The sequence below is a fragment of the Myotis myotis genome, unplaced genomic scaffold (genome assembly GCF_014108235.1).
Source record: "Myotis myotis isolate mMyoMyo1 unplaced genomic scaffold, mMyoMyo1.p scaffold_m19_p_7, whole genome shotgun sequence".
Taxonomy (NCBI): Eukaryota; Metazoa; Chordata; class Mammalia; order Chiroptera; family Vespertilionidae; genus Myotis; species Myotis myotis.
The window spans coordinates 36,156,612-36,174,303 of NW_023416379.1; the positions used below are offsets into that span (position 1 = coordinate 36,156,612).

General features: G+C 48.1%; 1 protein-coding gene across 7 annotated transcripts in view; it reads left to right on the forward strand.

Annotated features, from left to right (window-relative positions):
- FYN (FYN proto-oncogene, Src family tyrosine kinase) overlaps positions 1 to 17,450 on the forward strand; it is a 213,330-nt gene extending 195,880 nt beyond the window's left edge. For 6 of the 7 annotated variants that reach the window (XM_036318356.1, XM_036318357.1, XM_036318354.1 and 3 more), the window contains 2 exons: positions 5,285 to 5,416; positions 16,275 to 17,450. In XM_036318356.1, the coding sequence (XP_036174249.1) occupies positions 5,285 to 5,416; positions 16,275 to 16,483 (341 nt within the window). In that variant the 3' untranslated portion in view covers positions 16,484 to 17,450. The remainder of the gene's footprint in view (positions 1 to 5,284; positions 5,417 to 16,274) is intronic. The other variant, XM_036318359.1, reaches the window with a different exon arrangement.
- The last annotated feature ends 242 nt before the right edge of the window (positions 17,451 to 17,692 follow it).

Below are 17,692 nucleotides of genomic sequence, written 5' to 3' on the forward strand. Positions count from 1 at the left end.
TCGTTTATTTTATCTCCTTCCCAAGCAAAGCTGCAGGTCCGTGAGAGCCGGAGGTTGGGTTCACCCAGCACTGAGTACAGGGCCAAGCATGTGGGAAAACTCCAGAAATACTGATGGTGGGGAGAGAGAGAACAAAACCGGCCCAGTTGGGGGAGGAAGGGGTTGTTGTTGTTTGTGGAAAAACTTTGATAACTAAATACATCCACAACCCTCTCCTTTCTCTTGCCGAAAGCATAGATGATTATTCACCTTATTTTAAATGGGAGAGACCATGGCCCCGTGGGTTGACCGTTCGATGTCCAGTCACCTGCTTTCACCCTAGTCTATTAAGAAAAGGATTTCCTGCTTTCTTTTGCTGTGAGCACTCCCAAGGCCTCTGGCCACCTCATCTTTCCACTGATACAACCACCCCACCCCCCGGCTGCAGAGCTCACAGAGCAAAGTCTGGGGCTCCCTCCACCTCAGACAGTCTCAATCAGACCCAAAGAGGATCTAAACACTTCATTTGGCACCAAAAACACAGGCTTTTCCAGGAGTTTTTCGGCGTCAGTAGTGTGCGACAGATGCTTTTTCTACTGTACTTGGCAGTTGTTAGCCTCTAAAAAGGGCTCCCAGCTGGTCACCGAGGACAAGGAGAGGAGGCCTCACCAGAGAGCAGGAAATTGGTAATGAGCCCTGTAAGGGGCTGGGGTTCCGCTGTTCACTCAGTACCTCTTCGTCTAGCTGCTCCTGGGCACCGGGCGCCGGGTCCGGGCTCGTCCTGGGGCGATGGTGGCCATCTAGAACGACCCGCTCCCGCTCTCAAGGACAGTATCTATCGGGAGTCACAGTTCAGGCAGCTCCAGGTTCCCCACTGTCAAAAAATGAAGCCATGTGTAAGCCTAAGTGGCGTAAAGCAAAGAAGCAGTCACCTCGGGACACATCTTGCTAACGGATGCACAGAATCGATGGAGATGAAGCACAGGTGCTCACAGACAGCTCAGAGCTCAGGCGGCGTGACGCTGAGATGCTGAGCGTAGTTCCCTGGCAAGAAGCTTGTCGGGGCGCTCCTGCTGCTCTGGGTGTGCGCTGCTTCCAAAATGCTCACGGCAAAACAAACAGGTTCGCTATTTTCGCTTTCCGCCTTTTTTGGTAAAAGTGAAACTCCTCCTCGGATTTCTCCTGGTTAGGGAAAACGGGCACTAATGTTGGTCTGACATAATAGCAGAGTGTGTTAGCTCAAAGTTTAAGAAGGTGGGGATACCTGCCACACATTGATTGCACTTGATAGTAACAGCTACAAAGAATAAGACACTGTGGCAGCGAAAAGCTAAGGAACCTCTCTCAGTCCTGGTGCTGAGGCAAAGGCTCCCTGTGCAAGTAACCAGGAGGAGCAGGAGTTAGCCATGGGATGGGAGTGGGGTGAGGACTTCAGACAAAGAGAACAGCCTGTCCCATGGCCCTGCAGCGGGTAAGAGCAGTCAGAGGTCGTAGAGGTTGGGAGTGGGGCAGGAGAGCAAAGGAGGGTAGGCCCAGGATCATAGAAGAGGCGGAGAGTGGGGAGGAGAGACCAGGGGGGCCCAGTTGGAAGGCCACTGCAGGAGCCCAGGCAGGTGACAGCGAGCGAGCGAGGATGAGCGTGAGGACAGTGACATGGACTCCATGTGGAGAAGGATGAAGCAGCAGGGGCAAAGGTGACTCAGTGAAGATGTGTTGAGCTCCTTCTCTAGGCGGGCTCTGGGCGGCTGCCTGCGTGCACCGCGAGGGACAGATGGACACAGCACCCAGGCCAGGAGGATGTCCGCATGCTGCTCCCATCAGGCAGGCAGTTTACGGCCGGCACCCTCTGAGAAAGAAGCAGGATTGTGGGGAAGGTAAATTTTGGATGTTGTATTTGAGAGGCCCTTCAGAGACGGCGAGGAGGTCGGGGACGTGGGAGGGAGGTCCCATCTGGTGTCGTTGGAATTAGAAGAGCCATTGAAGCCAAGAGAGTGAGTAGGGTCCCTGTTGTTATATGACGCCTATGACCACTCATTTCACATCTCAACAGAAGTTAGAGAAACAGAATAGAATTTAGAGAAACTGTGTGAAACACTGGTATGTTTATCACTACAGAAAAGGATTCAGACTTAGGCTAACCAGTCCTCAGTACTATGCCAGGGAGGTAAGCAACTAAAGGACAAAGATTATCTACTTTTCTGGTGGTTCCAGACGTGGGCCCAGTGACAGCAATGAGTTTACCGTGGGAGGCAGTGAAATGTGGAAACTGGCAAGTCCACACATAAATGCTTATGTATCACCTATGGCCTTGTCTGTTGGCTTAAAAGAAGCCTGAACTGTTACCGGTATAGTAATTCAGTAAAAAATAAAAACTAGAGTGATAGTAATTCCTTTATTTTTTTAGTTCATCATACCTGCTTAATTTGCTACATTCCCTCCAATAAAGTGAAGAGGAGAGGAAATTGTGTTGGCATCTGAACCCCCCCTCCCCCAACGGATAATTTCAAGAAGAGCGAATCAATATCAAGTTCACGGTAGTGTAGGTCTCCTGACGCTATCTCCTCTTTTTCTACAATCTATACTGCTTAGAAGACAACTTTGATCCTGGCGTTATGCCTGCCACGATATCTGGAAAAAAATCTGAGGGGGCAGACCTTTACTTTCAGGAGAAAAGCATTGTTTGCACCCAGGAGTCCTTCCTCCCCGGTGCCTGAGCTTCCCTAACTTCCACCAAGGAGAGAACCCACTGCAGCCTCAGCAGGGCCACCCATGGACTCGCATAGGTGCTCACTGGACAGTCTTAGGGACGTCGTTCTCATAGACTGGGGTTTGCAATGTGCAACCTGCATGGCCGTTTACAAAGACACCTGCCCCAAACACCAGGTGAACTCCCCTGTTTGGAGCTACATCCGTGTCCTCAGGAAAGGGGGTAATGAGATGAATAAAAAAGTGAGCATAGACTCTATTTTGCTGAGACATTCATCAATGATTAACAGCTTATAGCGGCTTTAATTTATTCATCTTTATCTTCCTTGAAAAGGAAAATATGAGCTATATTTAAAGAACCTTCTTTTGTCAATCATACCTGCTATTTTAAGAAGGAAAAGAAATAAGAGAAATTGAACAAAGACATCCTTCATTTTCTCCCCTCCAAAATGTATTAGATATAAATACATTAGGTAGAAAGAAAACTAGTACAAAATAAATTTAAGTGAGCTCTTGTTATTAAGTCAAAACACCTATCTACAAATGATTTCCTATCAGATTCTTTACAGCATTTGTTTTAAATTATTTTTTGAAATTTTATATATTACAATTCTTGTTGTAGATATGATAATGAGAAAATAAAGCAGACTAGCACACCTGGCTGATATATTGAAATCTGAGATTTTTTTAAATCTGAAATTATGAAATCTTCTCCCAGAAAATCCAGAATGCCTTTAATCAAATTCTGAATAGTATACTTTCAGCAACAAACACCTTCTCCAATGTCCGTGATTCCAAGAAGGGGAGAAAGGCTCCTTGGCTTGTTTTATTTACAGGATTTGTGTCTGCACGTTGGAGAAGAATGTTCTGTTTGCTTCAGAGATGGACATAGATTTTCAAGAGATGGTTTAAATAGGAATGAATTTAATATACCTTTAATTCTCTGAAATGAACTTTGGTCCAGGGCAAAGCCTGCTCTCGACACTGAAGGAAACCTATTCCATTAATCCCAGCAGCTCAGAGTCCAACGCTGTGTGATCAGAATGCTTAAAGGTAGGAAGGACGGGAAGAATACTTTGAAAGAAACTTTTAAAACTAAATGGCTGTTCAGAGGACACCAAGCCTCGTGTGGAGTCATGCAGCCCTTAAGGACAGAGATAAATAATTATGCTTGACAAACAGTTAATCACAAATAGTGCAGTGCATAAAAGAAAAAAAGTTTTAATGTGAAATGCCACATAATGAAATAGTAGGATTTTTTTTAAATTTCATTTCACACTGGCATAGAAGAGATGGGAAAGGAAAATTATATTGCCAGAAAATTCCAGTTAGATTTGCTAAAGATGTTTTCATATACTGTGTTTAAAACAAAAATCTAACTGCTATAATTTATCATACCTCTGGTTATTAAAACCATATTAAAGATTTTAATCACTTGCCATTTTTGCACATTGTTGACTTTTTATAGAGGATACTATGAAAATTTCTGTTAACCTTTGTGTGATTTTTTTTAGGAGCTCCTAAGTAAAGTTAACATGCTTTAAACATATAATTGTGTTTATACCAAATAAAACTCCTCGTGTTTTCCTTTTAGCTTGTTCAGTGAAACATGTGGAGCCGTTTTATCGTTGCTGAGCTCATGTGAGAGCACAGGCTGCGGGTCCATTCACTCCCTGTACACACATGGAGTCGTAAAGAGCAGGGTGGACCTGCTCTTCTTTTGGATTAGAGAGAGGATTCTTTTCATGATTGGGAAAGTTTAAAAGAAAAAGTTATACTGGCTTAGGCGTGAAACTTGCTCCTTGGTCTTGAGAAATCAGAGACTCATAAGACAGTCATGGAGGCAAGGCCGTTCTTTAAAAAGACAAACATTAGAGAGTAGCCTCTCTGGCAGGCAGGAGAGAGGTAGGGAGATCAGCAAGGGCTCTCACAGCCAGAAGGAAAAAACTGTCCCAGAATTAAAGACGGCCGTTCTGCTCTCCGGGAATGGGGACAGGAGGGAGGCAGCCGGAGGTCAGTCATTTCTCTGCTGTGGTGAGAGGCCTTAAGGAGGTGGAGCCCATAGCACAAGGGCTGCAACAAATCGTCTCCACCCTGGGAGAAGCATGGTGGTTTGGTTTGGTTTTTATGCACCAGGTGAGAACTATGGTCTTCTATATGAAAGGATTCATGAGAGTAGCATTATGATTTAATGCTATGTATAGTTATTAAAATACATTATTCTAAAGCAGTGTGTGTGTGTGTGTGTGTGTGTGTGTGTGTGTGTGTGTGTGGCTTCCTAATTCACAAGTTAGATTCACCTCCAGACGAAACCTATGGCATTCAGTGTAGCCATAGATTGAAGTTCTAGAAGCCAGAGCTTAAAGGTGCTTTGAAGTGCAACCCTTTGATGGGAAAATTAAACTGACTTTGCTTGCGGTCACAGAGCCAGGACTAGACCCCATGGCTTTTCAGTCCTGGTTCATTCCTGCTTTCACCTCCTGCCCGTCCTCTCTGTGGACCTGCTCCTGGGAAAGCGGCTTCCAAGGGCTTTTCCTCCCCAGCCCATACTCGGTGGGATGCTCTTGGTTTGATGAATAACCAGGTGCTCTTTCTGCAGGTGCAAAGTTCCCCATTAAGTGGACGGCCCCCGAAGCAGCCCTGTACGGGAGGTTCACAATCAAGTCCGACGTGTGGTCGTTTGGAATCTTACTCACAGAGCTGGTCACCAAAGGAAGAGTGCCCTACCCAGGTAAGCTCAGGACCCAGCAGAAATGGGCCTCTGATTGGATGTTCTTTCAACACCATTTGGGGAAACCTCACCCAATTTGCCTGCTAAGCCCCATCCTCACCTTCCTGCTGAGCATGAGTTTGAATAACATGGACAGGTACTGAGCCAGAGAGGAACAGAACTGGGAGCCACTGTGGTATGTAGACAAGCAGCCACCATGAATTGGGTGCCAGGATTAATGTATTAGCAGCTGGTATGAGCGCTTCGGTCCGCCCCAATTTGAGGAATCTCTCCTCTCTCAGTAGGACTGTGTCTGTGTCTCCCAGAACAGAAATGTCACTGGCAGATCCTCTGCTCCACTAGTTTTCAGACTCTTCTGGGAAAGAGAGGAGAAAGCCCCCACTGCGTTTTGATTGCTCTGTAGCACTGACCCGTGGAGCCACGCTGGCAGGAAGATGCCAGGACCCGTTCTCTCAGCAGGCCCGGCTCCAGATGGCCAGAGAGGCACATGCGAAATGCAATTGGAGGCCACTCACTGCACATTTTGAAACAGTCAAAATATGCTATGCAGAAGCAAGTATAACATAAAGCAATTGGAGAGTCTATTGTCCTGGAATTTTCCTGGGAATCAGATTCATGGTCTCCAAAGAAAGCCCAAGTTCAGGTTATTCACGCTTAAATTCATTAATTTAGACAAATGGTGACTTAAAGGACACTCATGCCATTTCACCTCCACGCTTTAGTGGTTCTAGTGCAGGGACGATCTGCTTTCTGAAATGTTAAGGACATATTTTTTTAGTTACTGCCAAGTGAAGAAAGAACACAGCTCCCCTCATTCCCTACTTTAAAAAGAAAAAAAAAAAGAAGCAGTGATGAAAACGATAGTGGAGATTAATGAGGAATGGAGGTCTCTTGCAAATCCTGGATTTGTCATCGTATCTTTGCAGTCAGAGGAGCCAGTGGCCCCAGATTAATTTGTAATCCCTTTGTTCATTTCTTAGGATTGTTTCTGGTCATCTTCAAAATGCAGAGAGGGAAAGAGGTTCTCTTTCTGGGTTGGTGTGTCCTCGAGACTCCTGGGGGAGCCAGGCTGGCACAGTCAAAATTGACAAATGCCCCGCCTCCAAAGCGCCAGCACTGGGCGGTTAGAGTTGCTTGGAAGTCGGTTTTACTGCTGCCCCTGCGGTGGCTGCCCCTGGTGTGCACAAGTGGGAGGAGCCACCAGCGGAAGAAAGGGCTGCCCTGGAGGGCCTGGAGCACAGCAGGAGCGCCTTTGAGTAGTTGCTGGAGGGGGTAAATGTGCAGGTCTCGGGATTTTGCAGATGTGAAGGCCCCTCAGTTTTTATTGTGTGAGTTTTGCACTCATTTCTCCCTGAGCCCCCCAGATTTATAATCACCCGTGTTAAATGCAGCTGGGGGGAAAGGTTAATGTTGCTTTGCATTTCTTTGAAGCCTTTCCTTCCAGTAATACGAGCTGCTTTTTGTTTCTCTGGTCGCGCAGAAGCCCAGACAAAGGGGTGGGGGCGGGGCCTGGAGAAGGAAGGCAGGTGTGTGCTGTGCGTGGGAGGGAGAGTCGTGATCAAGTTTGGTTTTAACATAATGAAGATGGCCTCATTTTACGCTTAGACTGGGATTCCTTCATTCAGCATAGCGCCAGAAAATGTGAGCTGTGCCGGGCATTTTGCAATACCTGGGAAATAAGTACAAATAAGAACTCATATTCTCAGCAAACTGATTAAACAGAGGAGTGGGGCACTGTTTTAGGTGCTGCAGATAAAGCAGTGAGCAAAGAACTAAATGTAGTCCCTGCACCCACAGAGCTTTTGGTCACATGAATATATGCTTCAAATCCAGGAAGAAATCTTTCCTTTTTGTTACTTATTTATTATTAGAGGAAGTGATCACAAGGGATGGATTACTTGAATTTACCCACTGTGGCCCCAAATCTTCATTCTGATAGTGGGGTCTGGGACACCCGATGCAGGGATCTGCAAACCACAGGTACTGAAAGGGACCCTTCACTCCTCATCCTGTGAGGATGGCAGAGCAGTTTGACATGAGAACTAAGCCCACTCTGTTATGCACAGCTACATAGGATGAGCAGCTGCTGATACGCAAGGGGCTTTGATAACTACCTGACTGCGAGGGTAGCAGAGAGAGGGGGCTGTGTCTGGGAGGCTTCACATAGAAGAAGGCAAATAGGGCTCCCTCCTCCAGTCGAGTCGAAGAAGGAGAAGAGTCCCAGAGAAGGGTGGGCATGTGGAGAGGCGCGGAGGCCTGGGAGGAGGTGCCAGTTCAGGAGCTGCTGGAGAAGAGTCTGGGAAGAGGGCTGCAAGGCGAAGAGCTGGAACGGCTGACTGAGTCCATCCTGAGGGGCCTCTTGCACGGCCCCGGGGCGGGGAAGCACATAGGCTGCCCCTCACCCTCAGAAAGCCACAGAAACTTGTTCCCAGGCCCGGTCCTCTACATGGTGCTTCTTGTTTTTGTTTTATAACATGGCTCTAATCAGATTTAATTGGACTCTGAACCTCACAGTAGACTCTTCTTGAGGGAGAGGCTTTTGCAGAAGGATTCCAATTATAGGATCATTACCTTAATGAAGGAGAGCAGTTCTTAAGGAACAGACAGTTTCATTAGCTTCATCCAGATGTCACTGTGGGAGGAAGGCCCTTCCTCTCTGCATTGCTGTTTGTTGGGGTGGCCGAGTGTGTGCTGCTGGCAGGCGTTCTCTGCTGCACCGAGTCCTCCTGCCTGTGGGTGGTACCCAGCCAGACTCCCAGTCCCTGTCCACCATGATTCCATTCCTCGGTCTCCGCATAGTACCTGCTCAGTTGGCTAGAGTGTGTTCTCAAGTCATTCTTTCTTCAAGAAAGGTTGGTGGCGGTACACTTTTCTGAGTCCTTTCATACCTGAGAATGGCCTTGTGTTACCTTCACACAGAGAAAAGGTACTTGGCTGTTAGGTGAGGATGGAGGTCAGGGGAGGGGCTATGACTTATAAATGGGTTTTTAAAGCTTTCCAGGCATCTTCGCCCAGCATGAAAGAAGGCCCAAAGTAAGAATCAGAGAAGGAACTTAGAATGGAGTATGTAAGATGTGGCCACATGAAGGGCAAAAGGTATGAGGAGACATACCTTTGTAAAACATTGGATTGCTTGGTTAGTTAGCAAGTTTTGTAAAAGGAGTGGATTAAAAGGAAGGGGAGAAGGACAAGCTCAAATTGATTGAGAGCCTTAAAGCCAAATAAATAAATAAATAAATAACTGAAATGTGACACTGAGAGGAACAGGGAGGAGCCACATCAGACAGGAAGGTTGCTTGCAAGATTTGTGACAAAAACCAGCTCCGTCTTACAAATTTCCTAGTAGCAGCCTGACCTGAATACATTCTCAGCATAGCAGTCCAGCTTGCTTTCTGCCAGCCAAGGTTCAGAACCATTCTTTGCATCAAGGTTAGAGCTGATTTTGTACTGATGGATTGTTGTATATGAGAAATGCAAACGCAAAAAGTAGTTTTCTGGTGTTGATGCATAAAATCAGCATTATGCATTTTACCCTGTCATTTCACCTTACGATATTTTGTTCTTTCCCTCCACTGCCACTGCCCCATGTCAAGCTGTCATCCCCTCATGCAGTGACCTCCTCATGGAACTTCCTGCTTCCAGTCTCCCCCACCCCCTCCCCCACCACCACCGTTCTGTCATTGTCACCAACAGTTACTGTTCTAGAAAACAGACCCAGTTATCCTCCTCTCTTAGTTAAAAACATCCATGGCTTCCCTTTATCTTCCAAATAAACCAGAAGCCTTAGTTTTGCACCAGGAGTTCAGCAGTGAACCCATGGACAAAAACTCCTACTCTCGTGAACTTTTATTCTTCTTGGAAGAGACAAACAATAAACAAAGGTAAATAAGCCAAATACATTCGGTAGTGGCTAGTGGTAATAGGTAGGGAGAAAATTAAACAGGGAAGGGGATAGAGGGTATCAGGAAAGAGTGGCAAGGAGGGCCTCACCGGGAAGGTGGTATCTGAGTTAAAGACCTGAAGGAAGCAAGGTGCAAGCCAGGTGGAGATCTGGGGAGAAGCCCTCCTTCCCAGGGGACTGGACACAAGGCCCTGAAGAACTGCAAGGTGGCCAGTGTGGCGGGAGCAGAGGGAGCAGGAAGTCTGAAGGCCTCGGGGCACATAAGATAGGGATTCCTGGGTCATTTTCAGGACTTTTGCTTTTATTCTTAGTGATATGGGGAGGCACTGAGGGACTTTGTGTGGGAGAGTGACAAGGTCTGACTTACGATTTTCTCCTACCACACCTCCACCCTTCACACCAAGAGATCACTCTTGAATATGAAGTTCCTCTTCTCAGCTTCACCGTCTGCCTCAGACTCTTCCAAGCCCCACACAAAAACATCACCTCCTTTGTGTAGCCTTCTCCATGTCCAGGTCGAATGGGTTGTCCCTCTGCTTGCTTCTCTGTTGAAGCCCCTAGGTGTGTACTTCCCAGTACCTCTGAGCAATTGAAGGGGGGGCTGCTTTTATGTGTTCCCAGTGCCCAGCACAGTATCTGTCCCGTGGTGGACTGAACAAATGTGAGTGGTGGACGGATGAATGTGTGGGTGGGTGGGTGGGTGGGTGGGTGGATGGATGGATACTACAGGGAATAAAAAAGATCATGCCTATGCGGTTTTTGAAACAAGATTTTTTAATTCGGCCAGTCTCAGCTCTGTTCTATCATCCCACACATAAATACAGCGTGTATTTTCTCAGGCGTGAGATAGACGCTGTCCTCAGAGTTGTGTGGGGAGATGGACCCTGTAGTGAGCGCATACACTGTGTTCCAGCCACCATTCCAGGCAGACTGGCCCTGCCATCCAGGACGCTGGCTCTCAACCCAACAGCTGCCTGTGCATTTGGCAGGATCTGGCGAAGCTGGAACATTCCTTCAAACACATCACATTTGTCAAGCATTTGAAGCACTTTCAAATCTTTTAACGAGTGGCAGCTGCCTGACTGCTGCACGGGCTGAGTCACTTGATGACGACTTACAGAAGCCAGGGAAATCAGTGAGACTGTAGCACCTTCCTTAAGAATCCGAAGTCCTGCCCTGTCCTCCCTCGGCCACACTCATGCTCCAGAGCCCTGAGCTGTGCTCAGCAGCCCAGCATTGTGGCCCGTACTCCTGCTCCTGCTGTGCCCAGCATGCCTATAGGAGCAGCTTTTTCTTGGGGTAGGAGGAGGTTAGGACCCACCAGCCAGGAGAATAGGAAGCAGGCTAGAACCTCAGATCTTAGTCAAGACTGTTGTGTCCCTTGCCTTCTCTGCCCATTCACAGCCCCCAGGGCTTCTCCGTTCAGCTCACCTGGTCCCTGAGAGAGGACATCCTGCCGATGCCCAGGAGTCATGTGGCCACCTCCCCCAATGAGGTTCCTGGGGCCTGTGTGCTGGTGAGAGGAGGAGGGGGAGGAGCACAGTGCAGGCGAGGAGGCAGCAGCAAAGAAGGGCTTTCCACTCTGTCCTGTGCTCTGTCCTGTCTGCTGCTCCCCACTCCCAGCCCTGCATTTCCCTGGCATTCCTCCTGGCACTTCATGGTCTTTCTCACTTCTCCTCTGGACAAGGAGGTCTTTATGATGCTGTGTTGTCTACCTTACACAACCTTTGTGCATTACGGCACCTGTCCTTTCTGTACTTAACAGTCCAGTGGGTTTAATAGAATAGCTGCCCTGGGGTGATCTGGTAAGGCAGGGAAAGAGAAGCAAAGCTTGTCAGCATGTGCCTTCTCAGGGTCACTCCTTTATTGTCATCTCTATTCTTCAATCAGCATCTGTCTGCCCAAAATGTGTCCTTTGTCCAACACCAAAACCTAACTTGGCACCCTGCTTGTTATCCCGTACAACAACCAGAGCCTACAGTGATGTGCTAGCAGGTGCTCGTGCTGAGCAAGCAACACAGCCTTAGTCCTGCTTCCCCCTCCCGGTTCCACACGGCAGGCTCAACAGACAGCAGACAGAGGGCCTTCCACAGGGTCATGCCGCGAAGCCAGGCAGCCTCTGACGGAAGCCTGTGCTCAGCAGGTCATCTCCTCGGAACACGGAGCTCAGTTTTCAGATGTAACCTGGGTGTCTGATGGCCTGAACGTCATTCCCATTGTCGCCGTGCTCAGGTATTTGCATGGCACAGAGGTCCAGGCTCTTGCAGCCCACAGTCACATCCAAGTGCAGACTTGAACAGATAACACTTCAAGGTCCCAGACTGTGCGGAGGCGGCCCCTCCAAGACCCATATCAGGAAGCTGCACAAAAAGGGAACGTGTAAAGCAAAACATTCATATGAGATATTTTTTCCGAACAGCTGAAGGCACAGTGAATGTTGAGGTGTTTTGTTGATAGATGGAGAAACTGAGGCCAGGGAGGTCAAGTCACCTAGTGAGACACAGTGAGAGATGCAGTTGGAAGTAGCAAAGTGGCTCTGCCCATGAAAATGAGGGGTTTTCTTCCCTAAAGAATCTAAAAGGAAAAGGAGGAGGCACTACGGAGTTCATATGTAGCTCAAAGAGGAGGAATAGGGAAATTTAAAAGGGGGGGAAACCAAAAGGGAAGAAGGGAAAGAAACACACACCCGTGGAAACAGACCCTGCTGGCAACCAGAACGCAGGAAGGGTTGGAAAGTGGGAGTTGGAAACAACATGCAGTCGGAAACCGAGAGGAAGCCAGGACAGGATTTAGAAGGGATAATAGAATCATAATGGCGGGAAGTGAGCACAGTCCACTTGGCTGGAGAGTCGGCTGCAGTGTTTTGGGCAGCCCAGTGGGAAATGATGCCATCTGACCACGTTTGAAGGCCTAACAACATCCAAGGTGACAGGAGGCCCCGGGGAATGTGGGGAAGAGGGACAGGGAAGCGCCCCACTCTCCTGGCCGACTCCAGTGCGCAGCAGGAGGCCAGGTGCCGCAGCGGGGCCCAGGCGGGCAGCGTTGGGGAAAGGGGCAGGGTGTCTGTGCTGCCGGCAGCCAGGCCCTCGCCCCTTCTCTGATGGACGTGGAGGGTGGGAACCTGGACACACTTTGTGAGTATGGCACCTGCCATGGTCAGCACCAGGGGCTGGCGGAGACCACCCCCCTGCTGAGCAGTGATCTCTGTCGCAGTTCCCACTCGGGAACCTGGGGACCCCCACTACTGATGAGCGTGTCCCAAAAGTGCGCCCACACACCGTGTTTTAAAGGTTCTATCTTTTCTATTTCTCCCCTGGCATTCTTCCCACTGAAAAAGGCAAAAAAGAAAATCATCCCCAAGCAACCCTCCTGCCTCACTGTCCGCTTCGTCACTTAGAAAAGTGCGATGAAAGGATGCTTTTCTCCTGTGTCCCTGTGTCCCGCCGGCTCTGACCACCCGGCACTCGAGCCCCTGCACATTCCTTCCCAGGCCCTGCCCTTCACTCCAGGCACCAGCAAAGCCAACGTCTCAGGGAAAGTGGCTAAAAGAGGAGAAATAACAGTTCTCTTTGTAACAAAAATATGAAACCATCTAAAACAGGAAAATGAAATACGCTCATCTTAAAGTAGTATGCAGAGTAAAATCCATTTTGGCTAAAAAAATTCTTGAAATAAGTAAGATTTTTCAAAGTTCTTATAGCTGTATTCTCATGCTGTGTTTTAAATATGAACACAGTCCACTTAAACTGGCTATTTTTTGTCAAGTAGCAACTAGCCTAAGCCTTCTAAGTGGGCATCCCGTGGTTGTGCAGTTACTGTTGCAAAGGCCTGCAGTGGAGGCGCCAGGGCCACAGGTCAGCTGTGTGGATGCTGCCTGGGGGATGGTTGGAAATGAGCCAGCCCCAATCAGATCTCCATTGTCAGCCAAGTACATTGTCTCATCCCCACTTCTTTGGCAAAGCTGCCATTAGTGGGTTCTGTTTGGCCCAGTGCATGGAATTGGTGACATATGCTCTCTGCTTTGCGAGGCCTACGGAGAGAAGGCCCAAGAAGAGAAAGGAGAGAAGGATAAGTGGGAGGAGTGTGCCCCGGAGCTGGCAGTGTGGGGCCGGCAGTGTCCTGCCAGGTTACTGCTCGTCCCCTGGCCACGTCCCCGGGGAGCAGGCTGCCTCAGGAGATGCTCCATGCTGAGGGTCAAGTTGCTGTGTGTACTGTGTCCCAGGGTTGGACCGAGCACTGGAAAAATAGGCCTGATCCAAGTGATCAATTAAACTTTCTGTTGGTGGAGATTGAATTTAGAGTTTTTAAAAAATACATGAAATCTTTCTATTTCAGTAGTGTTATTTTTAATGAAATGAAACATTTACTGACATAAGCTCCACAGAGCAATTGAATGGCCAATTAAACTCAGTGGTGCCATGCTGGACGGTCTCAGTGCCAGAATACAGCACTAGGAGGCGTGGGGGTGGGGAGGGGTGGGGCTGTAACTACCTTCAGAAGGCCTGTCAGGCCTCAGAGGTTCACCTTCTGCTGGTCTTTCCTCCAGTCCCTCCGGCTCCTGGCAAGGGTGGAACAGGGCGACTTCTGCAGGTCAGGCCATGTGGCTTCTGAGATACTATGAAACCAAGGACTGTACTGACAGACAAAGGAAACGCTCTGGAGAATGCCAGTCCAGATATGCCATTACACTGTCTTTCTAACCTTTCCAGGCTGCTGTCACTCCTGCCAGGACTTCCCAGCAGAAACCCTTGGGACTGGATGTGCTTCCAGAATGAGACTTTTTTTAAAGCCCATACAGTGCGCAGACCATACATTATATAACACCCTACGAGAGTCTAGGCAGCACTCTGTATTCAAACATCTTCCTTCTGCAGCAATACCTGTGAATACAGAAAAGCACTAAACAGCCTCCTATCAGGCCAGGTTTTATGTCCCAATGAAGTCAGTTCAGATCAGTTTTGCTGCCAAGTGAGTTAGTTACCAGAACTTCGGGTTTCCAGAGCCGGTTGGGTTTGTGAGTTGTGGGTAAGGAAATGCTGGCCCTGCACCCTGCTGCTCCAGGCTCCTCCCCTTGCTCCAGCTCCCCGCCCCATCTGAGTTTTCAAGTGAATTTCAGCAATTGGAGCTAATTATGCTAATTAGCCACTGAGCTGACCAAACATCCAACAAAAGGGGGCATCTGTGAAGTCTGGCAGGATGTGGGGACAGGGTACCCAGATTCATTCACAGAACCTCTCTCACTAAAGTAAGGGTCACCCCGAAATGTGAGGGAGGTTATGTTACAATAATTAAAGTGAAGGCCTACTTCAGTACAGTGGAAATAACATGTGGATTTTATCACCTCAAGAAATTGGAGTGGCAGAATAAGAAAGCACCCTAAAAGCATTGGACAAGCATGTGACTGACAGGGCTGTGGTTGGCAGCCACAGGAGCCAGGATAAACCAGCTCCAACAGTAACAACAAAACAAAGAGAATTGGCAACAGATCCCGAAGTCTGGGTGTCGCCTCCGCAGGGAGGCAGAGCTGTGCACGGGGCCCAGCTCCTCTGGACAGGCTCAGGACCCTGCTGAGGGCTGCCAGCCCCTCCAGAATTAAGGGAGCTGCTGCATGCACACGCTCTGTCCTGATGGTTATGCCCCTGAGAGACAGGGAAGAAATCTAAGTTTCTGTATGGCTTAAAATTCAGTTCTTGCTTTTGTCAATTATCAGGGTCAAAAGTTGGGGAGGAGTCCAGATTACAGGCTCAGGGCCAAGGAGCAGCCAAAACATACAAGGGCTTGGCAGGCGATGGCAGAACGTGATACGACACAAAAGGGAAGGAAAATGAGAGAACGGTGCCTGGCGGTGATTGGGAACGGAGTGGGGGCATTCGCCTCACCCCAAGTGTGGTATTTCCTGTTCTGTCAAAAAGGCAGGGGGGCTGCTTTCCCCAGAGAGTCAGCAGTCTCTCCGAAGCCTCCTGCGAGCCCTGGGCAGCCTGGTGTTCCCCGAGGCAGCAACCCAGAGGGTCACAGAGGTCTCAAATGATAGATGGCCTGTCCGAGGTAATCGGGAAACACTGGCCCTGGAGACACCCTGTCTCCCCGTCAGCGTCACCAAACCCCCGGGTCACTGGGTCAGACAGTGCCCAGTGTGGCATGATGGCAGATCTCGGACAATGGGGCACCAAAGCTTGCCCAGGCAGGAGGAAAGCTAATTGTGAGCTTTGTAAATGGAGCTTATAGATGCTATACACAAGAAACAGTGTGTTTTCACTCCATGGGCTTTTTTTTTGGTCTGCTTCATCCCTATTTCTTTGTCATCTTGATTGGAATGTAGTTTTACATACAATAGAATTCAACAATTTTAAGAATACAGTTAGTTTGACAAACATAAGCAATCACACCACCATATGCAGGTTATAGGCCAAATGCTGTCCGGGGACCAAATACAGCTCCACCCTGTTTTTGTTATGTACATTTTTAAAGAGTTAAATACACACACACACACACACACACACACACACAACCCACAAAGCCTGATTTACTCTCTGGCCTTTACAGGACTAGTTTGCTAAGTCCTGATGGAGAGCATTTCCATCACCCCTCAGCTCACCCAGGGCCCCTCTGCAGGCACTCCCTGCCCCTCCTCCTGGCAATCACTGATCTGCTTTCTATCACTGAAGGTTTGCCTTTTCTAGAATTTCATAGAAATGAGATCATAAGGTATGTTACCTTTTGTGTCTGGCTTCTTTCACTTATAACACTTATGAGGTTCATCATCTGGGTTTTTGTGTGTACGAGTAGTGCGTTCCTTTTTTATTTCTGAGTGCTGTGCTGTCCGGTTAAAGGCAGGGTCCCACCCTGCGTGAGGTGGGGAGCTCGGCACGGTTTCACGTGCAGGCTCAAAATAGAAAAAGGGGGAGGGGCAGGGCTGGGGCCCGCAGGTGCCCGCGCTCACTGCCCCTGTCTTTGCAGGCATGAACAACCGGGAGGTGCTGGAGCAGGTGGAGCGCGGCTACAGGATGCCCTGCCCGCAGGACTGCCCCATCTCTCTGCACGAGCTCATGATCCACTGCTGGAAAAAGGACCCCGAAGAACGGCCCACTTTCGAGTACTTACAGGGCTTCCTGGAAGACTACTTCACGGCCACAGAGCCCCAGTATCAGCCGGGCGAAAACCTGTGAGACAGGGGTCAGCAGAGAGGCCAGTCCCAGAGGCTCCGCCCCTCCCCATTAGCTTTCCATCCGTAGCCAGCTGCTGGGGCAGCCAGAACCGTCCAGGATCAGATTGCATGTGACTCTGAAGCTGACGAACTTCCATGGCCCTCATTAATGACACGTGTCCCCAAATCCGAACCTCCTCTGTGAAGCATACGAGACAGACCTTGTTATTTCTCAGACTTTGGAAAATGCATTGTATCGATGTTACGTAAAAGGCCAAACCTCTGTTCAGTGTAAATAGTTACTCCAGTGCCAACAATCCCAGTGCTTTCCTTTTTTAAAAATGCAAATCCTATGTGATTTTAACTGTCTTCACCTGATTCAACTAAAAAAAAGTATTATTTTCCAAAAGTGGCCTCTTTGTCTAAAACAATAAAATTTTTTTTCATGTTTTAACAAAAACCAATCAGGACAGGTGTTTGGTTTTTTTTTCCTTTTTTACAAATATGAATACATATAATATATATGTCCCTGTACATACACCATGTGGGTGCTAACGTGGAGACCATGGCCAACCTGGACCACAAGCTTCAGGACCCAGAGTGAGGATTTTACTGCAAAATCAGTAGAAAAGCACTGATGTTATTCTGAAAAACCAGTGGCCTCATTTTTGGCTTTTTCAAAGCATGAATTTTTTTTTTAATTTGGATTGCACTTTTTTGATTCATGACTATACCTACAGATGGCTGTTAGGTTGACTCTTTTCAGCAGCCCCCAAGCTGAATTCATAAAGCCTGTTTCCAATATTTGCTTCGACTTAACTGCGATTTGTTCTTGAAACTTAAAAGTGGGCATATTTAAGCCAACCAACGGCCAAACTACTACGAAGGGAACTGGAAGATGGATACCACGCAAACTTCTTGTATAAAAATATGAATGCTGAAATGTTTCAAACTTTTTTTATTTAATAAATCTTGTAACCACATTTAAATGGTCTAAAACCCATAGCATTGTAGTCATGGCAACCTGCTAAACTTTCTCATGCAACTAAAACTTCCAGGAAGGTGAGGGTGGGGGCTGTGCATTTCCCATTGTAAACTAAGTGTTTCAATGTCCTGTACTGCTAATGAAATGACTTTCTGTGTGTCCGAGAGTTCTCCAGTGGAATAACTATGCACTACTTGACATTTCATGGGGATGCACACAAAAAAAGTATTACATTTTTAGTTGCTG